This window comes from Equus przewalskii, chromosome 6, assembly GCF_037783145.1.
Source record: "Equus przewalskii isolate Varuska chromosome 6, EquPr2, whole genome shotgun sequence".
Classification (NCBI taxonomy): Eukaryota; Metazoa; Chordata; class Mammalia; order Perissodactyla; family Equidae; genus Equus; species Equus przewalskii.
Window position 1 is genome coordinate 83161238 of NC_091836.1, and position 25547 is coordinate 83186784.

At 44.1% G+C, this 25547-nt stretch overlaps 1 protein-coding gene across 3 annotated transcripts in view; it reads right to left on the reverse strand.

The window, feature by feature from the left end:
* RRAS2 (RAS related 2) overlaps positions 1-5357 on the reverse strand; it is a 70143-nt gene extending 64786 nt beyond the window's left edge. Inside the window, exon 1 of one of the 3 annotated variants that reach the window (XM_070626407.1) lies at positions 4953-5357. In XM_070626407.1, coding sequence (XP_070482508.1) covers positions 4953-5060 — 108 coding nt within the window. In that variant the 5' untranslated portion in view covers positions 5061-5357. Of the gene's footprint in view, positions 1-4105; positions 4288-4450; positions 4803-4952 lie in introns of those variants that run through there. The other 2 variants (XM_070626406.1, XM_070626408.1) reach the window with 2 other exon arrangements.
* Positions 5358-25547: the final 20190 nt, after the last annotated feature.

Consider the following 25547-nt stretch of genomic DNA (forward strand, 5'->3'; position numbering starts at 1 on the left):
TTTTTTCTCAGCAAAAAAAGGGAATAAATGTTCATGTGGCATCACAAAATCTGTTTCAATTTTATGAGATCAATTTTAATCTGAAAAAAATCCTTTAAAAGACTGTTTTAACAAAGTCTCTTTCCGTCCCCCCCGCCACTTTTAAAGCCACCAAATTATTTTCCTAACTGAATTAAACAGACTACTTTCATTTCAAACTTAGGACAGACCTATGACATTTCAGCAATACAGACGAATTTCATCCCATCTCAGTAGGTAGCAGCCTGTCATCACTTTGTCTTCTAATGGTATTATACCCAGGAAAAGCAGGATTCTAGACAGAAGGGTTCCCACCACGCTCCCGCAACTTCCCCATCCCAACACAGACAGACAGACGCGCACAATTACGCGCACACGCATACACACACACATAGGTTGGAGCACATGAGTTCTAAGAAATCCTAGGACAGAATCTCCTTCTGCTTCTCCTCTGACAAAAGCTGTCACCCTCTATAAGAAAGTGTGCTTCCTTGAGTCTCTGGCATTTTTATCTGGGAATTGCCAGTGGAACCTTTTCAACTGCTACCGAAATGAGGAAATCTCTAGTATGCACCACCACTGGGAGAGGTGCCTTATTATTCAATGCTAAGATTTTATTTGTAAATCACTCTGAAAATGTAAAACAATAATTTGCACACTAAAAATAAGTCTACGGTATACTTGCAAATTCACAGATAAGAGTTATTTTTAGTGATAACTGATTGCAGGAAGAGTCTTCAAGATTGGCAACAGAACAGCAATTCAAGAATCTAAACTCACAACCTTCACACATGGATCAATTAACTATTAACACAAATACATGAGTCCTGAAATCTCTTCCAGGATCTCTGCCCCCAGGAAAAGGCAACAAAAACGCAGTCGTCAAGAGACAAACTCCAGATAAAAAGCAATGTTTGCGTCAGGTCCAGACGAACAGCTTGTAAGACCGACTAAAACTCAACACAGGAGAAAGCAACCGCCCCCCACACAGCTCACACCCTGACAAAGTGCTGAACAAAAAGTGAGGATGCCGACAGAGGAGAAGCTGGGAAATCGCTCTCTTTAATTTTGTAAAACATGTACGCTGTCTTCTCAGAGTTGCCAGATAAAGCAGTAACCCAAACCCAAGGATTACTCCATTATTTCCTAAAATTAACTCCCAACTAATAAAAAGCAGTTTCCCCAACTCAAAATGGGATCAACAGTCAGTACCTAAATACCACAGCTAAGTGAGGAGCAGAGTATGAGGGTGGGGTGGGAAGGTGGGGTGTTGAAGATTTCAAATAACAGACCAGACTACGTGTCAAGGAAAAATGAATAAACGACAAAGTTTGTTTTGGAGGAACAAGATACAGAAGTAACAGCAGCAAAGAAAACCAGGTAACAATTGTCATTTACTTCCTCTGTGGACCCCACTGTGCTGAATGATTTGCATCTACTCTTTTGTTTACTCCGAAACCCTAAGGGTACTATTACTAGTCTCCCTTTTCATATGGGGAACCTGAGGCTTGGAGAACCTAAGAAACCTGACCAAAAACACACAGCTAGTTAACTGAGTAAGAAAGAATCTAGAATTTCAAAGATGCAGAGATTTGTTCACCCAAACCCAACATTTTATGGAGAAGAAACTAAAGCCCCGAAGAGATTAAGGGATGCCAAGATTCCCCGGGGTCACCTGAGCAGGGAGACCTGGAACTCAGATATCCAATGCTTTCTCCATTTTACTTTGTACAATGTTAAGATCATTTCCTAACTAGGGTTTACTCATCACTCAGGTGTCCTATTTACCAATAGAGCTTAAAACATTTTTCAAAAAACTATGAACAACAGAAACAAGGAGGTCAGGTATATACACATACTCTTAATAACATAATACTTTACATTTTTATCACAGACATTTTATGATCTGCTTTATTCATTTTTAAAGAGGAAAAGACACCTCAATTAAGTAATTATTGACTTTAACTTCCTAAATTAAATTATTTCCAAAATTTCCTAATTTTGCAGCTCTTCCTAGGCACAGAAGGTAACAAACAAATCTAAGGTTAAAGAAAGTCAGGGCTAAAGGCAAAGTTGTTTTTAAGTTCTCCACTCCCAAATTTGTTTATTGTATTTTTTCTGCTCAAGATTAAATAAGAGAAAAATATGTATTGAACACTATGAAAACAGTGTCTTATTTCAGTAGTCTTAAAAAATAAATAAACCAATTTGTGCCATCCTGACCTCCTAGAGAACTGACTTCCGCCTGTTAAGATTATTACTGTTCTGCTGTCTCCTCTCCCTGCAATTACTGCTAGACAATCACAGCAGAATGAATTTTAATTTCCCAGGAGTCAGACAATAAATAGCAGCTCTATTAAGTGAACACGATAAATAGTCACTTTAGCTCCACAATCTAAGATTAATATACTAACAATAATAACATCTGTAGCCTTACTATGCACTAGGCATTGTTCCAAGCCCTTGATATATGTTAACTCATTTAATTTTCACAACAACAGTGAGTGGAACTTTGTATTTCCCCAGTTTACAGATGGGGAAAATTGAGGTACTGAGAAGTTAGGTACCGAGAAGTTAGGTAATTTGCCTACGATTATATATGCAGCAAGGGGCCAAGCTGAGGCTCCATCCAGGTGGTCCGGCTCCTACCTCTCCAGAACGTGTACTCAGAGTCCAAGCCTAGGTTCCTCCCCTTCACTGGCCCCAACTCACCCGCCCAGCCCAGTCCCCTCCTTGCCTGCCTTCTCTCTCCAAGCCAGTATATGACTCCCTCACACTCATGTAAGATCCGTCCTCTCTCCCCACCACCAAGCCTTACAGTCCTTTCACCAATCCTTCCCAAACTGACTTCTCCCCGATTCTGAATTCCCTTTGTATTTAAATGTTACAAAACTGTACATGTACAAACTTATAATAATTGCCATCATTAACTAAGAACATATTACGTGACAGATACAGTGATAAGAACGTTTCCATTATTTAAAAGATTATAAAGAATGTGTGATCAGATCCATTTCACCGATGAGAAAACTGAGGCTCAGAGAAGCTGAATATTTTGGCAGTATTCTCACAGCCAATAAATGACAGGGCAAGACAGGCGCTTAAGGCTGTGTAACTCAAAGCTCACACTTTCTCCATATATAAATATGTGTCATATGCATATAGGCCTCCCTTACTTCTTTTATATAATCTAGAGCACCCAGGTATAGCACTATCCATAAAGGAGATATTTCTTTAACAAATAAATTCTAGAAAATCATTAGGAAGACTGCAATTACCATTATCTTAATGGTTTCTAATACTATTTCCCAAAAACAAAAGGTTCCAATACCTGAATTAAAAACTTACAGATTCAAATACATTCAGATGGTCCCTCTCTCAAAAAACTAAAGAAACATTTGTGGTTTAAACCCTTCAGGTAACACTTTATTAATAGTGAAACCCAAGATTATTCTCTCCTCACCACCACCACCACCCCCACCCCCAGCCACTACAGTCCCCAAAGAAAGGGTTAGCTATAAATTGTTTTGCTTTGCCATCAGTTAAAGTCTCTCTCGGCCCTAGGGAAATAGCAACATGACAGCATCCTGACTCTGCAGCCTGCTAAACTTAAACCGATCTCACCTCTTAGTGTGATTTTTTGTTAACCCACTAATGAGCAGACTGTAAATGCTCATTACATAAACACCTTCTCTTCCTGGATACAAAGGTTGTAGCAGCAGTTTATAATCCCTTGAAATATTATAACAGCAATTATCGCTCACTTCGTCAATGCGAAAGGTAACAATCACATTTATGCTACAGTGCTCTGTATTTTAATGTCACTATAAACGTGAAGTGAAATGAAAGAAGCTATGCGAGGACCCCAATTGATAACAAATGGGTGAAACGGAAACCAGAAATAAATATTTCACCAAACCGTCTTAACAGTACTCTTGATATACTAAGAATATCTTTGTTACCTTTTATAAACGGGTACCTTCGTTCTCTCCCAGCATATGCCACACCTTGGGCGGACAAAAGCAGAGAAATATCTAGGTTTCTCTTTCTAAAAACCCCCCAAAAAAAGGCCAACAAATCCTCTTACCAAGAGCAAATCCTAAGAACGAAGAATTCCACCCCCCTTTTCTTTACCACAAACCACGACTTTTCGCCTCCAGCACCCAGACAGGGCTGGGAGCCGGGGAGGGGGTGGCTGGCACAGACACGGAACGCACGACTCGGTCGGTCCTCTCCCAGCCTGGCCCATCCCAAACTTCACCTTGGCACGGCGAGAAGCAGGAAGGTACCAGGAATTCCTAGGAAATGGTCTCCCCCCTATCGGAGAACACTCTTAACTTCCTCGAAGCCACCATTTCCCTGGGGCATTATCACACACTCCCACCCGGACATATTACCTAAGAGATTACTTAAAAGAAAAGCACAAACACACACAAAGAGAACCACACTGCTTGAAGCGACCAGCTCGGGCTCGGCGCGCGCGGAGAAGCCCGGAGACCACGCGCAGCCGCGGCCAACTTGCCCCCGGGATCGCACCGACGGTGCCGGGGCGGCTGGAAAGGCAGCGCGCGGGGCTCCAGCCCCACGCCCGGGCCCTCGGGGCAGGAAGCCCGGCGCGGCGGCGCTGCCTCTCCCGGAGGGCTCGGCCCCGGCCGGAGCGATAAGGTGGATCGGCGCTTCCCACCCTGCCAGCTCCGCCCTCCCGGACACATTCCTGAGAAGCCCGACTCCCGGGACGCCGAGCGGGGCGCCGGGCAGGCAGCAGCGCGGCGCCGCGGCCGCAGGGCAGGAGGGAGAGCCGGCCCCGCGCCCCCCGCCCGCCCCCGGCCCGCGCGGCGCCTCCGGGGCGGGGTCGCGGCGGCCGCCCCGCCACAGGTAGCGCGAGCCCCCGCCCGCCGCCGCCCCGGCGCCCCCGGCAGGCCCGCTCCAGGCACCTGGATGAACTGGATGGTGAGCGCCGACTTGCCCACGCCGCCGCCGCCGACCACCACGAGCCGGTACTTCTCCTGGCCGGAGCCGTCCCGCCAGCCGGCCGCGGCCATGGGGACGCCGCCGAGCCCAGCCCGGCCACGCCGAGCCGCCGCCCGCCCTAGGCCCGGCTCTGGGGACGTGTGCGGCCGGCGGGCTGCGGGCGAGCGGCCGGGCGGGGGTCCCGGGCGCCGGGAGCTGCCGGGAGGGCCGGTCCGTGCGGCAGCGCGGCGCCCGGGCTGGCCGAGCGGCGCCCCAGGCGCGGGGAAGGGGGCGGTCGGCAGGGGCCAGGGGCGCAGCGGCCGGGGGGCGCGCTCCTCCGCACGGCTCCGCAGCGCCTGCCCAACGCAGCCTCCAGCGCCGCTACAAATGGCCGTCTGGGGGCCGGGCTGCGAGGCTGGGGTACTGCATATGCATGAGGGGGCGGGCCGGGGCGGGGCCGCCGGGCCCGGGGCTGAGACTCCGGAGCTGACCCAGGGCTCTGCCCCCAGCCGATGTGCCCCTCCAGTCCCTTGACTGTGCACGTGTGTGTGGGTGTGTGTGTGAGAAAGTGTGGGAGTGGGTGTCAAGTGGGAGTGGGAAAAAGACGGCAGACAGTGTGTGACCATAATTGTGTATGTCAGGGATTGTCAGGGATCTTGTGGATGAAAAATACAGCATGTGAAGGCGTGTGGAAAAAATAGAGCTGTTGTCATCTTAACTCAATGTGTAGGAGAGTAAATATCCTGTTTTTAAGCGTACAGATGGTGACCAGGATTGTGTGAAAAGCAGTATGTGACAGTGATTGAGGTTTAGAGCGGTATCACAGTAATTGTGTGTGATGGGCTTGCGGTGGTGACGGCGTGTTAGGAATGTGACAGAGACTGAGCATGGAGAATAAGTCACAGTAATTGAGCGCGTGCGTGGCCAAGATTGGATGTGACAGATTTTGTGTGTCAGGAGAGTGCTTTAGTGGCTGTGTTTATGTGTGAGAAATATGTGGTAATTGTATATGAGGAGCGTGAGAGATTAGTTGTACTTATTTACACGCTACATACCAGGCCCTGTGCTTGATACCAGAGCACAAAATAATGTCCCTACCCTCAGGGAACTTAGAGTCCAATACGGGAAACAGCGAGGACAATAGGCATGATAATAAGGTCTGTAATACTAAGCACCGTGTGTCATATGTGCCCGTAGGAGAAGCACTCACCCTGGAGCTGGGTGGTCAGGGAAGGCTTCCTAAAAGACCTGAAGAATAAATAGTATAGACAGATGAATAATTGGCAGAAAAGTATTCTAGGGAAAGGAAACAACATATGCAAAACTCAGTGCTGAGAAAGAAAGAATTGTGTCACATAATGTTGAATGTACTGGGGGAGTTTGCATGCCAGGGATTGTGAATGAAAAGTGATTATCTATGTGTATGGCAGCTCAACCAAATGAGCAGGAATTGAAGTTCCATGTAGAGGCCATGTAAGGGAGCAGATAAGGCCATGGACTCTGGAGCCAGCCTGTCTGGATTCAAACCCCAGCTCTTCCACTAAGGGTGGGATGTCAGAAACTTAGCTCCTGTGCCTCAGTTTTCTCTTCTCTAAAACAAACACAGTAAGACTACTTACCTTACAGGGTTTTTTAGTAAGAATCAAATGAATTCATACATATGAAGCATACAAAACAGTGCCTGGCATGTCATAAGCATTTATGCCGGTTTTGGAACATGACTGCAAGTTCTTGGACAAAACTTAATGACTCTCTTGGAACCAGTAGGATGAAGCCAAAGAGATCCTGCCTAACTAGAAGAGGCCATGCAGCTTCCACCTGTTCTCTTGGGATGCCCACTCTGGGAGAAAGGAAGTACAAAGTACGAAGTTTGGCTCCCCTGAGACTGCTGTGCTAGAGAGGCCACATGGAAGCATGCCGGTCAAAGGTCCAGCTCAGCTCCTAGCTGACTGCCAGCCTCAACTGCCAGCCCTGTGAGACATCTTGGATGCTCAGCTCCCGGAGCCTTCAGGTGACTGCAGCCCCTGCTGGCATCTGACTGCAACTGCATGGGCGACCCCAAGCAATAGCTGCCCAACCCAGCCCTTCCTGACCCCCAAAATCATGAGCAAAGTAAAGCAGTAAACTGGTTGTGCTTTTTAGACCTTTTATTTGGGAGTAATTCCAATGTATAAAGTATAAAGAATACCCATACACATTTACCAAAATTCAACTATTGTGAGCATTTTACCTCATTTCCTTTATCATCCTCCTCTCACTATCTGTTTCTCTCGCTCTCTTTCATATATACATATAACATATATTCACATAAGTTTATATACAATTCATATATAGAGATGAATTTTTTGAACCATTTAAGGGTAAGCTACAGACATTATGGCCCTTGATCCCTAAGTGCTTCAGTGTGTATTTCCCAAGAATAGGGATATTATCTCACTTAACCACAGCAGAGTTATCAACTTCAGTAAATTTAACACTGATACGAATATTCTAACCTCCCATTCATCTTCCAGTTTTGTCAGTTGACTCAGTAATGTGCTTTAGAGCATTTTTTTTTCCCGTCTAATACAGGATCCAGTGTAGGGTCAGGCATTGCATTTAGTTGTCAAATCTCTTTAGCTTTTTTTAGGTGGTACAAGCACCCATTTTTTGGAGGGGGGATATTTGTTACACAGCAGTCATAGCCAGAAAAGCCTCAATGACAGCTTCGTTATCAATGCGAAGAGAAGGAGAAAAAGAAGAGAGAGAAAAAGAGGAAACCAATGTCAAGGAAGAGCTGAGGAAAGTCCAGTTATGCTTCCCACAAATGCCTCTCAGTGTCTGCCTAACCCTGAACTTTCCCATAATCCTTCAGGACCAAGAAGATGACCGAAGTGTCTTCCTTACACTCCTTCTTTTCCAGATTACAATCCAAATCTTTTCTCTCCTTTCAAGAAGATATGGTAATCAGAAAAGCTGAACAAATTTCAAAAATACCCAAAAGAAAGAAAGTTATTGCCTGAACCAAAAACCTAGCTATGCCACCACAACTATTTAGACTGGAGGAATCAGGTATTGGTCCCAAAACAACTGCAGTGAACTTCTTAGTATTCTGTGACTCTGCATCTGGCGGAGAAGAACTCAGAGGTTCTGAGCCTGATGATAGTATGACCAGTAAAAAAAAAAATGAAGAAGAAGAAGAGGAAGTAATAAATAGAAGCTGGTGAGTATGTGTGTGTCCGGTGACTAGAGTTTTCAGGGAGAAACCTATTTTCATCAGAACCTTTCAATAACCTATTTGCTGAGCTTCTTCTCTGCCTGAGTTCTGACCAAGATTTTCTTTCCTTCCTACTCTGCACCACTATAATCTCTGTGTGCAGGACAATTCCAACACTGAAACCAAGCAAGCAAACCCATCCTGTAGAAACCATGTTGGTTGCCTCCTGGGCATCCATTTCTCCTTCCTTTTAAATGGTATCTACAAATTTCCCCTCTGTAGTTTGGGAGTGACTGATACCCACTCCCAGATCCAGGGGTTCACTCTAATTCACTTAGGGTTATCAATCTCCACTGGCCGCAGTAATTAGCTGAAGGATGGGCATATGACCTCAGTCAGGCCAATGAGGAACAGATTCAATGTAGAATCAAAACTTCAATGAAATACCATTTCATACGCACTAAGATGACTATAATCAAAAAGACAGACAATAGCAAATGTTGACAAAGATGTGGAGAAACTGGAACCCTCATAGACTGCTGGTAGGAATATAAAATGGTGCTGCTGCTTTGGGAAACAGTCTGGCATTTCCTCAAAAGGTTAAACATAGAGTTACCATACAACCCAGAAATTCCACCCCAGGTATACACCCAAGATAAATGAAAATATATGTCCATACAAAAACTTGTACACACAAGTTCACAGCAGCATTATTCATAATAGCCAACAAGTGGAAATAACCCGATTGTCCATCAACTGATGAATGGGTAAACAAAATGTGGTATATTCATACAGTAGAATTTTATTTGGTAATAAAAAGGGATAAAGTACTAATACATGCTACAACATGAATGAACCTTGAAAAGATTATGCTAAGTGAAAGAAGCTGTCACAATAGACCACGTATTGTATGATTCCATTTATATGAAAGGTCCAGAATAGGAAAACCTATGGAGATGGAAAGTAGATTAATAGTTGCCAGGACTGAAGGGGAAATGCTGAGTGACTGATAATGGGCATGGGGTTTCGTTTCGGAGAGATGAAAATATTCTGAAAGTAGATAGTTGTGACAGTTGCCCAACTCTGTAAATATGCTAAAAACCATTGAATTGTACACTTTTAAAGTAAATTTTGTGGTATATGAATTAAATCTCCATAAAGCTAGGGGAAGAAAAGATTCAATTACAGGTTTTTATTTGAGCTATCAAAGAAATCCCTTTTTACTTCAAGATGTTCCCCATATCAACTACTCCTTTGTTTTTTTTATTTGATTCAAAGTTGAGCGTTCAGCAAGCAAGAAGTCCATATGCTCAACTCCACCTAGACATTCTATTCCAAAGTGCTTTCTTACCCTTAGAAAATACCCCAAAAGCCAGCAGCAAGAAGAGACTCCCCTGCAAAAACAAATCATTGAAGACACAGGAGAATATGGGAAAGAAAGAACTAATTGTTATTCAAGCCAATTAAAGATGAATTTTCATCTTAACCTGAAAAGTTTCCTTCTCAAGTATCTGGGAGAAAATAGTTAAGTACGTAAATCTTCGTGAGAAGAATGACCTGGAACCTTGAAAACCATGCTAGAGCTTATCCCCCTGACATTGCTGAAAGAAATCCTGTACCTAGGGAAGGAATTTCTTTCCCAATGTCACCTAGCAAGTTGTTAGCAAGATACAGGTCTCCTGACTTCCTTGTTCAGAGTACTTTGCCCCATGCCAAGCTGGGTGTTATCCAGAACCCCGCAGAGCGTCATGGCACAGAGACACTGTGATGCTGCCAATCAAGAGGGCTGTTGAATGCATCGTTCTGACTTAAGTTGAGTGATTGTCTGGCTAAGGGAATGTCAAGAAATTTCAGGGCCAGATTTGGCCAACAGATATGTTTTGGCTCACAATTAAATTTTTTGAATTTTGAATTTTTAAAATTTTTTGAATTGGTTCCCAATATTTAAAAATAGGATATTTCACAGAGATGGATTTCTAACTCTTCCTAAAAAAATTAAATGGACATCTAGCACCCTCAGATCAGCATTATCATATGACAACTGGCTAAAGGTAAGTACAGGCTGCCCTCGAGAAAGGGGGTGGATGCTCTTGCTCTTCAGAGTCACCAGCACTCTTGTGTCATATCCCACCTGATTGATGTTACCCGCCTGGCCTGTGTGGGCTTTCAGAGTTTGCAAATCCTGCTACTTTATGCCAGTGTTCTCCTCCTAGGATGCATATCTGAATCCCGTGTAGCGTCTTAAAATGAAGAACCTGGGCTGCACCCCAGACTTGATAAATAAGAATCTCTGAGGTTGCAGACCAGGAATCTGAATTTGTGTATCTAAATATCCAAAGTAACTAACTCTATGACACTTCCACAACTGAGAACTCTTGGAGAAGAGTAGACTCATCCATGTCCACTCTTTATTTCAGGACAAACAATGACCTTTTCATCTGGAATGTTGGTTACTCATCATCTCTAAAAACCACCATTGCCCAAATACCATCCCTGGCCCATCCCAGAGAAAAGATCTTGGGGTGGAGTGGGGAGGGAGGTGCTGAAACCAAGACACCCCTGACCTCATCTGTAGCTGAGTCAGATGGAGCTCAGGCCTGGTGACCAAAAAGAACCAACCCTCCAGATCAGAAAGCATTAGATCCTTATCACAGTTGATGGAAGAGCACCATCCACTTATTTCCTTTATGGGCGACTGCTTCTAATGTGAATGAATGGCTGGTGGAGAATGAAACAGCCTAGCAGGAGCTGCATGCATCTGAGATGAGACAGACGCACAAGTCTATTCCTTGTTTAAAGATCATACTGCTAAGAATAGAAACTGAAACACACGCTAAAGCGTGTGCACACACAGCCCTGAGGAAGGCCACAGAGGAGCTGGAGGAATCCACAGCTTAGTGAAGGATTATCTGAGAATCATAGAGCCCTAGAGCAGAAAAGGCACCCTGAGATATTCCCTCTAAAGAAGCTCTCATTTTACAGATGGGGAAGCAAAGACCCAGACAGGAAAGGGCAGTCCCCAGCACTGCCTAGAGATAGAGCTGAAGCATGACTAGAACTCAGATTCTGTTTCCAGCTCGGGGCCTGACTCAAGGTAGCATACTGCCATGGGAGCCCAAACGCCCAGAAGGCTGAGGGGGAACAAAGTCACACCAAACGTGGCTGCCAGGGAGAATCAAGCAAGGGTGTCCACCACTGCATGTTTTAAAAATAACGAAAAATCAAAAACTACCTAACTATTCAACAAAAGGGGCTTGGTTAAGTAAATGATAATACAGCCATAGTATGAAATACTATGTAGCTATTAAAAATAATTTTTAGGGGCTGGCCCCATGGCCGAGTGGTTAAGTTCACATGCTCTGCTTCAGTGGCCCAGGGTTTTACCAGTTCGGATCCTGGGCATGGACATGGCATTGCTCATCAGGCCATGCTGAGGCAGCGTCCCACATGGCACAACCAGAAGGACCTACAGCTAAAATATACAACTATGTACTGGGGGGCTTTGGGGTGAAGAAGAAGAAAAGGAGTAATAATAATAATAATTTTTAGGGGCCACCCCATGGTGTAGTGGTTAAGTTCCTCATGCTCCACTACAGCAACCCATTTTCACAATTTCAGATCCCAGGTATGAACCTACACCACTCATCAGCCATGCTGTGGCAGCAACCTGCATATAAAGTGGAGGAAGATTGGCATGGATGTTAGGTTAGGGCTAATCTTCCTCAAGCAAAAAAATAATAATTTTTTTAATAAAGGAAAATTAGAAGTAGGATACAAATCAGTATAATTACAGTGTTACAAAATATAAAATATATATATAATAGCTACCATTTACTAAGCACTTGTCATGAACCTAGCACTGTGCTAATCACTTAAAACATATCACCTGGGGTCAGCCCTGTGGCTCAGTGGTTAAGTTGACATGCTCTGCTTCAGCAGCCCAGGGTTTCACCGGTTCAGATCCTGAGTGTGGACCCAGCACCACTCCTCAAACCATGCTGAGGCAGCGTCCCTCATAGCAGAACCAGAAGGACCTACAACTAACCTGTATATTCTACAACTAGAATATACAACTATCTACTGAGGGGCTTTGGGGAGAAGAAGAAAAAAATAATAAAAATAAAAGAAGATTCGCAGCAGATGTTAGCTCAGATGCCAATCTTAAAAAAAAAAAAAAAAAAGCACGTTACCCAATTTAATCCACAAATCATCTGAAGTGGGTTCTATTATTATTTTTATTTTACAAAAAAGCTGCAGCACAGAGATGTCATATACCTAGTAAATAGTAGAGTGCATTTTTGGATCCATGAGGTCTGGGCTCCAAAGCTTTTGTATTTAATCATTATGAATAAATTAATAAAAAATACTGGCAGGATATTCAATTATCCTAGATAGATCACAGGTGAGTTTGATTTTCTACTTTTCATTTTTCCGTTTTTTATTTTAATTTTTTTTTTTTTTTGTAATTCCCTATTTTCTCCCACCCCCAGCCCCTGATAACCTCTAATCTACTTTCTGTCTCTACAAACTTTCCCATTCTAGACGTTTCATATAAGCAGAATCATACAATATTTGTCCTTTGGCATCTGGTTTATTTCACTCAGCATAATGTTTCGTGGTTCCTCCACGTTGTAGGCATGTAATCCTGCTTCATTCCTTTTAATGGCTGAATTGTATCCCATTGTCTGGACACAGCACAATTTGCTTACCCATATTCCTATTGATGGACATTTGGGTTGTTTCCACCTTTTGGCTATTGTGAATAATGCTGCTGTAAACATTTGTGTACAAGTACCTGAGTTCCTGTTTTCAAATCTTTTGTGTCTGTGCCTAAGAGTGGAATTGCTGGGTCAAATGATAATTCTATGTTTAACTTTTTGAGGAAGTGCCAAAGCATTTTCCACAGCAGCTACACCATTTCACATTCCTACCAGCAATGTGGGAGGATTCCAATTTCTCCCCATCTTCATCAACACTTATTATTTTCCATTTTTTATTATAGCCATCCTAGTAGGTATGAAGTGATATCTCATTGCAGTTTCGATTTGCATTTCCCTAATGACTAATAATGTTGAGCATATTTTCATATGCTTCTTTGCCATTTGTATATCTTCTTTGGAGAAATGCCTATTCAAGTCCTCTGCCTATTTTTTAATTGGTTTGTTTGTCTTTTTGTTGTTGAATGGTAGGAGTTCTTTATATATTCTGGATATTAAACCTTATCAGATTTGCAAATATATCCTCCCATTCTTTGGCTTTTCACTCTCTTGATGGTGTTCTATGATGCACAAGTTCTTGATTGTAATGAAGTCCAATCTCTTTTTAGTCATAAAAAAATAAAATTATTTTTATTGACACTGTTTAATGGTATGGGCAGAGCAGGAGCCAAAGTTTTACCTGTGTGATCTAACTATGTAAAACAGTTGTACATATATAATATAACCATGTAAAAATAAGTGGGAGTTAGATAATCTGGGAGTTAACTATTCCAGGAGGACTGAGAGAATCAGGATCAACATACAGAAAATACTTATATGGTCCTCCACCATTCAGGTTGAAGTGCGATGGCTGCTCTGTCTCGCTCTTCCCTCCAGCAGCTTTCCAAAGGGAGGCACGCTTGCTGCTCGAGGGGGACTGAGCCCTGAAAATCGAGCTCCCGTAGCACCCACGCCTGGTTTATAGAGCTCTAAACAGGGCTCTCTTTCATCTACACCCCTTACCAAGACTGTGACAATGGCTGTTTTAAAGATTTGTGAAGAACTCAGAAAAGACCAAAAGAGTAGAAGAGAGAAGAGGGAAGTCTTTCTTCTTCCAAATGATAAGCTATGATGTCTCGAGCCTCCAGAACAGAAGAGCACAACTTCAAATGCAGCCATATGGATTTAGGTTAGACAAGCTGACAGATCCTGATAATAAGACCGGGAAGACAGCTCCTTGGAAGCTGCCTAAAATGCAGTGGTTTCTAGGCCCTGCTCCCGCTCCCACAGAATTACCCTGTTTCAGGAGAGAACTGAAAGGAAATGCCTTGTGATTGCAATCTTCCCTCCCATGCCCCATGGTTCACGGATACTTGTGTCTCCCGGAGGTGCAACACCCGTGGTCTGGTGAGAACAAACAAGGTTTTCTCCATGGGGCACTCAGGAGCCCTGGAGGGAGAGTGTGAGAAACGGCGTCCTAAATGTTAGAAGGGGAAGGGGCAGGAGGGGTCTTCTACTCCACCCACCTACATTAATCAGTGTTGGGGCATTAGAGGACCTAACAAATAACGCTCTTCTCCACGCAAGTTCTCAACCAATTGAGAAATAGGATACGGAAAACCAATAGATGGAAATCAAAATGTCAGCTTTATTACTGATAAGAGCTAGATGGGAAGATAGGGCTCAGATGTGAGGCCAAACGGACGTGCTCACACTCTTCCCAGAGTAAATTTACCACTGAATTACGGGCAGGGCTGGAAAGACTGCAGGCCTCACCTTATGGGAATCTCCCTCCATAACGTAGCACATAGAGCAACACAGAATAACTGTCCCCTTTAGTCAGGCTGGCTCCCAAAGAAAACAAAGCACGAACAAAGAAAACTGAGCACGCCCAGATCACTCTTCCAAAATCATCAATTAGACAACTCATACCTTCTTCATGGAGATGGATGAGTAAAGGGTGGGGAAATCGGCTAGGAGTCTTACTCCAGTGATTTTCAGACTCTAGGGAGGCGTCAGAAGCACGTGGAGGCCTTGCTACAGCACAGATTGCTGGGCTCCACCTGCAGAGCCCTGGTTCAGTAGGTCCGGGACGGGGGCTGAGAAATTGTGGTTTTTAACAAGTTCCCTGGTGATGCTGATGTTGCTTATCTTGCGACCACAGTTTGAGAACCAATGCTCAGAGAGAATCTCTCCACTTGGAAGCATAAGGGGGAATAAATGATCCCCTTGACGGTCAGGAGTTGTTAGGTTGCCAGTGACAGAAACCCAACTCAAATTGAAATAAAAAGGATGTATTGATTCGTGTAACTAAATGACACAAGTGTTGATCTAACTTCAAGTGAGACTAGACTCAGAGACTCAGATGGTGTCTCTCGGACCCCTTCACTCTCTGTGTCTCTCCGCTGTGTTTGTCCTACAGGACTCTAGCCTTAAGCAGGGTTTCCCCTGTGTTGGCAAGATGGCTCCGCTTACTTTCCATCCCCTTAGCCAGTGCTGCTCAAACTTCAGGGTGAATCGGAATCATCCGGAGGTCTTGTTAGAACAAAGCTTGCTGGGCACCAACCCAGGAGTTTCTGATTCAGTGGGTCTAGGGTAAAGCCCAAGAATTGGCAATTCTAACAGATTCCCAGGTGATAATCTTGATACTGTCAGAAAAATGGAGAAGGATGCTGGGGAGACACAACCAACAGATGTGCACTACTCTCTGTTTCATAGATCAAGAAACTGGGAGGTTAAGTGGCTGGTCTGTTTTATCCCGTTTAGAAGATAAAAATTCTCCCAAAGTCATGTTGTCATAACAGAAAGAGCATTGGTTTTGAAGTAAGAAAATCTGATGTCAAATCCCCTCCCCACCACTGATGAACTGAGTGGTTTGGGGCAGATCACTAAACCCCTTTGCTCCTCTCTTTAGTATCTTTAAATTGGAATAAGAGTTATCTTTAAATTGGAATAAGAGTAACATCGACTCATAATGTAGGATGAGGGTGTCCTGATTTACTGGAACATGTAAGAGTCCTTTACACCTAGAGAAGTATTAGATAGATGGGAGTTTTAGATTATTTTAAAAGTCAGTGTGGGGGCCGGCCCTGTGGCCGAGTGGTTAAGTTCTCGTGCTCCGCTTTGATGGCTCAGGGTTTTGCCAGTTCTGATCCTGGGCAAGGACATGGCACCACTCATCAGGCCATGCTGAAGCAGCGTCCCACATGGTACAACCAGAGGCACTTACAACTAGAATATACAACTATGTACTGGGGGACTTCGGGGAGAAGAAGAAGAAAAAAAGAAGATTGGCAACAGTTGTTAACTCAGGTGTCAATCTTTAAAAAACAATAATGACTTTTTTAAAAAGTCAATGTGAATTACAATATGCATGAAAATTAAAAGTTACTATTTTTTGTTTTATTACTACTATTTTCCACCTAAACAATTGGCAAGATCAAATATTTGATAACACCATGGAGCATTCATATCCTAGGACCTTTCAGTGCATTCAGGGATCCAATGCCCAAGAATTTCATCTCTATGCCTGAGGGATTTTTCTGAACTGTGAAAGTCCTTTCTGGCCCCCAGCAGGCCAGGCCAGGAAACTAACACATACTCTCCTACTCCTGTCCCACACCCCGACACCCAGAGCAGCCCTCTGCCAAAGACTCTTGAGAGATGCAGCTCCCTCACCTTCGTTTAGGAAAATCCAGAAGCGAGTATGCTGCACCATTTCTCATAATTTCCCAGTGGGATTAAGCTCCAGTCACCCACTGTAATAGCTGGCTTCATAACATATCCCTTTAACGGATGCTTCCCTTCCCTGTATCTCTCCCACCCCCTCAGCTTCCTGGTGTTCCCTGAATCTCCCCAATATACTACTTGCACTGAAATCAGTGTTGCAGAGACGGGCTTTTCTGGGGAACCCCAACCAAGACATAAACACTCTTTGGGAGTGGGCACTATCTAGCAAAATTACAAATTTACATGCTCTTTGACCTAGCAAATCTGATTCTAATAACTTATTTAACATTCATGTACAAAATAATATATATGAGGCTATTTACTGAAGCATTATTTGTGATAGCAAGAGACTGATACAGCTTAAATGTCCATTAATTCAGGACGGGTCAAATAAATCAAGGTACATTCATACAAGGAGGGATTACGCAGCAGAAAAAAAAAGGAGGAATTCCTATTAACTTGAAACAGTCTTCAAGATTTATTTAAATGAGAAAAGCAAGATATCAAACAGTATGTATACTACAGCACCATTTGTGTAAAAGGGGGAGCATACGTAAACGTGCATTTGGTTGTAATCATATAGATTATTTCCAGAAGGATAAACAAAAAATTGGGAGACGATTCATGTATATACTCTTTGGCACCTTTTAAATTTTGAACCATGTGAACATATTATTGATTCAGAAAAACAAATTAATTTAAAAAATTTTTAAATGAATGTGGAAAAAGAATTTTGTACTTAGTTATTTAAGACATTTCAGAAACACGTTTATTTGTATAGAGTTAGATAGCATTGCGAGTAACTACAAACATCACAAACAACAAAGCTACACATTGCAAAATGTCCAAAAAATGTATGTCAACGGCCACCCAGAGTTTTAAAAAGTACAGACATCATGTTAATTAACTAGGGAGCTAGAAAGAATAAAAGACAGGGAAGGTCGTTGAAGAGCCCAAAGTCACACTTGGGGATTTTGACGTTCTCAGCATGAATGATGTCTTCTCAGTCCTGCAAACCTGCTCCGAGGTGGGAGCTTTATATGCACATTCTCTTGTGTGCACTACTATCACCCAATTTTACAGGTGCGGGGACTAAGGCCTGGGGAGCTGAAGGCACGTAAGTGGAACCTGAATTTGATCCCGGATCTGTCTGACCCCAAGGCAAGATACAGGCCAACATCCCCTCAGTACTACCTATTAAGGCAGCAGGCCTTGATAAGAGCTTTGAAAAAAGGGTTCATATTTTGGAGTCACAGTACCCCAAGGTTCAGGCCTAAAACAACCCTAATGAACAGGAGGAAAAGCCATTTCCTCTTCGGCCCCATCTGGACAGATTTTCATGCCAGAACATGGGGACGAGAAGGGAGCTCTCGGTTCGTACCTTTCTGTGATTGGAGCGTGCCAGCACCTGGGGCCATACTACAGGGCAGGAATCTATTAAACCTGAGGTGGAGGATATTTTTTAACAAACATTTAGTTTTGCCTTTGCAGTTCCTCACTCAAGACCTGGCACATAGAAGTTTCTCAGAAAATATTTGTTGAGTGAATGAATGAACCAATAATTGGGCAGCATAATGTGAAGTAATGCAGGAAGTCCAAAGGGGTAAAATACTCAGTCCCAGGTTGTAACTCAGTGGAGGAGACAAGACAAAAATTCCACAATATTTAGGTAAGCATAGAAGATAGGACTGTAAGTAAGGCCTCAGTGCCAAATGAAGCCTGAGCTTTGGGAAGTCAGAGGTGGGAAATAGTCCTGAGGGCTGGAGTGATGTGAAGACGACATACGGATAAGCAGAGATAAAAGGCCTTCTGGGGAAGATAATTTCTAGTGGAGATGTAGGGTAAGCCCAACATCTGATGCACGGGAAAGAACTACAGAAGTGGAATGAGATAGGCCCAGGGTTGAATCCCACATCTGTCCTTTATTGACGGGCAGTTACTTAACCCCTCTGATAAGGACAATAATGGAGCTTCAGAGCCAGGCTGAGATATCCGGTCCATACAGCCCCCACTGGAGGCCACTGTAGACGACTGGCCTTCAGGATCTCGTCCTTCCTTGAATGCTTGCCTAAAGCCAGACCAGAGAGAAGGAAGCTACGGACAGGAGAAAGGAAAGATGTTGTCCTCTCTTCCCCTGAGATCCCCCCGACCTGGAGCCACCTGGAGAATGACAGGGAAATTGGGGTCCCCAAATGGAGTGCTCGGCCTCCCCAGATTCACGGGACAGGCTAAAAATGGATGGGCAGCTGTGGCACAGGGAGATCCCCCTCTGCTGCCCCTTGATGTCCTCTCAGCCTCTGCCAGTCAGTGCCATAGCCTCGGTGGCCACCAGTCCAGGCTCCAGGCCTGAGACGTGCACAGCTCTCTCCTCCACTGGAGCTGGGTTCCCCCGCTTGGCCTCTTGCCCTTTGATTCTTCACTTCTCTCTGTTTCATTTCAGTCTCTGTTTCAGTTGATCTGTCTCTTTCAGTCGATCCCTCTCTCTTTGTTTCTATCTCAGTTATCTAATGTTCTTTCTCCATTTTACTCACATGTCTCTCAATAACAGACTTTGGCTCCCTGGACAATATTCTTTGCATTATTAAAACCCAAAACAAAGCAAAAGAAAAACCCAAAGGCTTGGCTTACTCACAAAAGCGTATCGATCTAAAAGCCAGTGTCATCATTTAGATTCATACTTTTACACAATACTCAAAAATATATCTCAGAGGAATCCAAGAGTTAAATATATAAACCCCAAATCACAGAAAAACTAGCAGGAAATTGAATTCACTGTTTATCAGATCTTTGGAGGAATAGTCACTTTTAAAGGACTGAAGCAAAAGAAGAAATTACAAAGGGAAATATTAACAGATTTTACTGCTTAAAAATGTGAAGCTTCTGTACAAAGAAAAGTAACAAGAAGAAAATTTAAAAAGTAGACTATGAAGAAATGCTTGCAGTAAGCAAAGAATGAACATCTAACGTATATGAAGTTTGCATCATAAAAAGAAAAACCAAAGCTTGAATAAACAGACATCTTCCATAAATAGAAATATAACCATAAGTCAACATAAGGAAAAAGTGTTTAGCTGCAGATTCTCAAGTATGTGCAAATTAAAACATTAATAGGAACCATTTCCCCGCCATTATACTAGCAAAAATTAAAACAATGATAACACCCAATGCTTGTGGTTAAGTAAATTTACACAGCACTTTTGGAATACTCTTTGGCAATAATTATCAAGAAACTTCAAACTATTTGTACCTTTGTCCTTTAATTCCATTCCAAGGGATTTATCCTAAGGCAGCTGATTTTAACCTCTGCTCCTTGCAACCTTAGAAGTTCCACAGAATGGTCTGTGGAACCGCTAGGGAGGGTATGTGTTAGCAGGGTCTGGGGCTATAAGCAAGAGAAATTAACCCTGACTATCGTAAGCCAAAATTCAAGACACTGAAAAAAACTGAGAGGCTCACAGAATCAATGGGAAGCTATACACCCAGGTTCTGAAAACAGGCAGGAAACAAGAAAATTCCAGAGGGCTAGGCAGCTGGAACCACACCACAGGTCACAGAGCAAGAACAGTCAGGCGTATGTGGCACTGCTGCTGAGAGGAAAATGACCTCCAGTTCCCCCCACACTGACACATGCTCTTAATTCAAAGAATGTCTGATTGAACGTAAATCACGTGCCTCAGGCTTTGCAAGGAAGCAGGAGGTGGAGGTGAAGAATCCGGGTCTTTGGCTTCCTAATGGCAGATGGGAACTATCTCCCAAATCTACACACATACAGGGAGTCCCTCAAACGGAAGACTTGGGTACGAATTGCAGAATGATATGGGTGCTTCAGCCGGAAAGCAAGAAATACCTTCTCCTGGGTGATGGAGTGCTGACCACGTAAAGGTCTAAGCCTCTATCCTCACTTCCACCAGAGCACCTCCACTTTCCTCAGCTTTTCCAAACAGGCTTCCAGGCAAGATTTTATCTGAAGGAAGGTTTCCGCAGCTTCAACACATTGGAGAAGCCTCTGTGACAGCACCAGGAAGGCTGGTTTAATACACATTACCGACTCTTTTCTTCTTTGCTGTCTCTGAATACAGAGGTTGAAACGATACTTGCTTTTGTGGCCTCCTTAGAGGTGGAGGTGAGGATGTGACACAATTCTAGCCAAAGAGGTATGAGTCTATGTCTGCTGGAGGTGATTCTGGGATGATAAGAACAAAAAGGCAGACCTGACCGACATTATCTCTTCCTCTTTTCTGCCTTGAATGCTATGTTATGACTAGAGCTTCAGCAGCCATTTTGAGGACATGAACATGAGAAAAAGGCCAGGGGAAGAAAGCCAGCAGTCATCCTCCTCTGAAAGACTTGTTCTATGAGAAAAATAACCCTCTAGTTTAAAGGCCATTTAGAGAAGCCTTCTGTTCCTTGCATCTAAAAACATTACTAATTGATATACCACAAGAGAAAAATCCAAAAAAAGTAAAAATATATACTGATAAGTTGCTCATTACAGAATTTTCCAAATTTCTTTAAAAAAAGGAGCTAAATTTAAATGTCTAACTATAAGAGATTTCTTAAATAAATTATAGTCTACACACTGGATAAACTATTACGCCTATATTGAGCTGGATAAGTATGAAGTCTTTATAGGCTCATGACATAACAATAATTCAAACACTAGAATACATAATTTAATCTATGTTATTGTACTATACATAAAAACTCGGCTGCCTACAATAGCCACTATCACTTTTGAAGGACCTGAATCACCCACAGCACCCGCTGAGCAGAGGAGCCCTAAACAACCATGTGCTGGGCCTTGCAGCTCTAAGACCTCTCCTCTCCACACAGCTGAGTGGCTCAGGCATGGGCAACAGATCCAGGGTAGCCTCCAACCTCTGAGATGCTTTGCTGCAAAACTGCTCAAACAGGAGTGAACTGGGCCAACAGGTTTCTCAATCTTTGGAATCGGAACTGGAACCAAGAGACTCAGGCAAAACACATCAGGGGCTGAAGCTTAAAGGATGCATAGATCGTGAGGTCAAGGACAGGAATGAGAGGCTGTGAACACATGTGTTACCAGGAACCAGAAAATATTAGGCCGAGAAAAAGATACAGAATAGAGTGTGAGGAAGCAGCCCGGGTGAATGGAGAGAGAGAGGCAGACAGAGAAAGAAGCAGAAGCACAAAGAGTAAGCTAACTTAGGTAAACGGTGGGCATTAGAGTGAAGATCAAGAAGGCCGACTGAGCTCTGGAAAGCTGCCTTAGATCCAGAATGGCTTTCCAGCTCCAGTCCAACAAGCCCAGCTGATCTCCAACCCCTTCTGCTGAATTTAAGTGGGACTCTTTTTTTCTTCCCTTTAAGCTAAATGGTTTCAATTAGACCCTGTAGCCTGTGTGAGTATGCATTCCTGCGAATTATAATAGCCTAACATAGGTATAAACACAAGCATGTAAAAATTCTCAGGGACAGGAACACGAGCAAATAAAAACCATTCACTTGTCAGAGAAGGGAGTTTGTGGATGAGATTTCTTTTGAGGAATTCATTATTGTTGCCCTAATATTGTTTTTGCAGTAAATAAAATTATGTTTAAAACACAATAGAACTGTAGAACGCCAGAGTAAAGCCTCAGATGTGTGCATATTGTTTGACCCTGCAATACGACTTCCAGGAATTTATTTTAAGAATATAATCAGAGATAATGCATGAAAATGTAAGTTCTTGAGGACTCAACATGACATTGTTGTAGTAGAAAAAGTAGAAACCACTTAGATGCCAAACAACAGAGTATTGGTTAAGTAAATTATGATATCCGTATAACAGGATGCTGTACAACCATTAGTAGTCATACTGAAGAAGAATATTGCTTTGCACAGAAAATGTTCATGATTTACTGCTACGAAGAAAACAAACAAAAACAAAAAAACCGCTACAAAATAGTAACTATTTTTGTGCCTTTTTTTGGTAGAGAAAAAAATGCTATTATAGGCATAAAAAGTACTAACATGGAAGGATAGACACGAACGTGTCAATAGCAGTGGTCCTTAGTTTGGGAGGCAGGAATGATTAGAAGAAATTTTTGTATTTTTCCTCTATGTTATTCTGCTTTTTTTCGTGTTTTTCTTTGAATATCTTATTTATGTAATTACGAAAGTAATAGGAGGAGAGTTTTTTCACTCCTTTCTTTTCTTTCTTTCTTTTTTTTTTAAGAAAAACCTGCTTGACTGCCTGGGTGCCTAGGAAACCATTACTGCAATTCCCACCATCTCTCACAGCCCCGAGCTTGGGGAAACCCGGAGAACTGACCAAATCAAAGACTTTTTCTCTCAACGTGCACAGGTGACAGAAGGGAGAGAAGAGCAGAGGACAAAGGCGGGTTGGGCAGATCTGAGGACGCGCAGGCTGGCGGGGAGCGGGAGGCCAGCATCCAGCCCTCCGGGTCGCTGAGTCCCCGCCCCACCCCCGCCCAGGCTGGTCGGCTACCCGCTTGGATGCGTGACTCTGGGAGGGTGCTGCGCCGGGGCAGTGAGCGGCCACCCCGTGCCCCCGGCACTGCTGACGAGGGGTCGTAACAGGCTGTGCTCACTGAGGTATGAAGCTTTCAGCCCGTGAAAAGTCAAGCCAAGTAGGCGGAAGCGGCTCTGCAGGAGCCCCACGCCGGCCGGGGCCTGCTGGATGCTGCCCGGAGCGCTCCGAGCCCGCGCGCCCAGGAGCCAGAAACCAAGCGGGCTCTGGCCAGGCCGCCGGCCGGCAGCCCGCGACCCGGTGGCCAGTGCGTAACGCCAGGGGAACCAGGGCAGGCGGGGTCACGTGCCTCGAGCTCAGCGCCCTGGGCGTTCCTCACCCGCTTCAGTTCTCCCTTCCATTTCCACCCAGGAGGCTGTCAGACTTGTTTAAAAAGACAAAACCAAATTACGGTGACACAGAAGATACACGGTAACGGGAGTCAGAGGACTTAGATTTGACTCTCAACTTATGTGACCATGAGCAGGTCCCCTTGTTGCTTCATGCCTCAGTTTCCCATCTGTGACTTGGGGATAATGATAATATTTACCCCAACAGGTAGCTATGAGTCTTATTGGTGAACACAAAAATGATATAAGAAAGGACATGTGAAAACTACTTGGTAAATTATGAAGGACTAAGCTAATGTCAGTCCCTGTTCATCAGATGCATGCTTGTTAGGACTTACAAGTTCTTACTTTTGAATGCTGTTTGTATATGATGGTACCTCACCACCTTCCGCTTTCCACAGCTCGCAGTGGAAGACTCCACAGAGAAATGATATTTAGACATAGGAAGGAAATCAGATCCAAAGCAAAGGAGAGCACATATCTGCCAATATAAAGATCAATAACATTTCTGTGACTGAGTTTTGAATTTAGTTCTGAGTGTCACACAGAGAGTGTGTAAAACAAACCAGATCAGATATGTTGTTCTCATTATTAGAAAAGGAGCTTAGTACAGAGGAGAAGGTTAGCAGGTTAAGTATCTTCAGGGGGAAATGGAATGTTCTCTGAATCCCCATAGCCCAAGTATCAGTCATTTACATACCACCCTCACGTGTTTTGCTGTGTCTATATGCCACAACTACTTTTAGTTAATGAATACTTTAAAAGGAATCTGATAAAAATTATTTCCTAAGAAAAAAATGTATCACTCCTTCAAGTGCTTGCTATATATTTTCCCTAATATACTGTACTTTATTAAAAAATACATAACCATTAAAGTAGGAAATGTTCATCCTGTAACCACCTAGGATCATCTACCATGCCGTGTGTGTGTGTAATATGTGCGGGCTGTGCATACCATACCTGAGGAAACTCTGCTCTGGCTGCTTGATGAGCCCCTTACAGAGCCCATCACGGCATATCCACGGTGACCAAGATCCTAGTTATCACTGGGGCCAATTCCCTGGACCACGCCAAGGAGAGCGAGTCCCAGTAAAGGGACCAAACCTGCCCAACATCACACGTCAAGTGAGGGACAGGCTGAGGCCTCCCGACTGCCAGCCCATTGCCCTTGGCTCCCCAACACTGCCTCTCCCTGGGTGCCTCCCCTCACCATCCTGGTTGACCCCTCAGTCAGGGCCTGTGCCCACAAGGACCCGTTAATGTGCCCATGTCTGATTCTGAGAGGAGGTGAGTTAATGCAATTTGGGTGCCTCCCCAGAACCACCTTGGCTTCTCCCTAGATTTGGACACCATGGTCTCTTTCCCTAGATTTTGAACTCCAGGAGGGGAAGAGCCACAATTTAGGAGGCTGGTGCAGAACAACAGGTGTGGAGGCAGAATTCTCTAGACCTCATCTTAACAAGTCAGTGGTGAATCGGCTTTGGACAAATTGCACAGGATAAAGAGAAGATCCCAGAGGAGGGGAAAACTTTCCAGGGCTCAGAACTTCTGGCAGGCTGCAGCTTCTGGTGGGATGGTTTGTGTCCTGCAGAAAGGCACCCTGCAGAGGAAGCGGCCCAGGGCCCCCCCACTGAGGAACAGCCGGCTGGAGGAAGAGAGGCTGTTTAACTTGGTGCCCAGAGCAACTCCCCTTCCCAATTTGTCCAACTGAGAGTATGCCTGCTTGTAATATGCCCTACGGTGCTATGTGTGCTGGCAGGGCCCCATGTGCGTCCCAAGGAAAGTTATATCAAAGACTGCAAGGTGATAACCTGAAACCCAGACACGTCCCCTGGGGCCAGACAGGGCTATGTCCTTACCACCCAGAGGCCCCTCAGGGCCCCTGCAGAGCTGATGAGCAGTGCTGCCGTGGACCAGTGAGGACAACCTTCAGAGCTCATTGGAGCTAAGCTCTAATACAAATTTGGGTTGGGAAGAGGGGTGTAGAGACCCCACAAAGTCCAGTAGTCATGCTGCCAACACTCAAGGTAGACACAGGAAATGCCTTTTGAGCTCCCCTTATCTTCTTCCAGGTGTTGCTGCTTGCGAGGCTGTGGGCTGAAGGAACAAGCCCTGGAT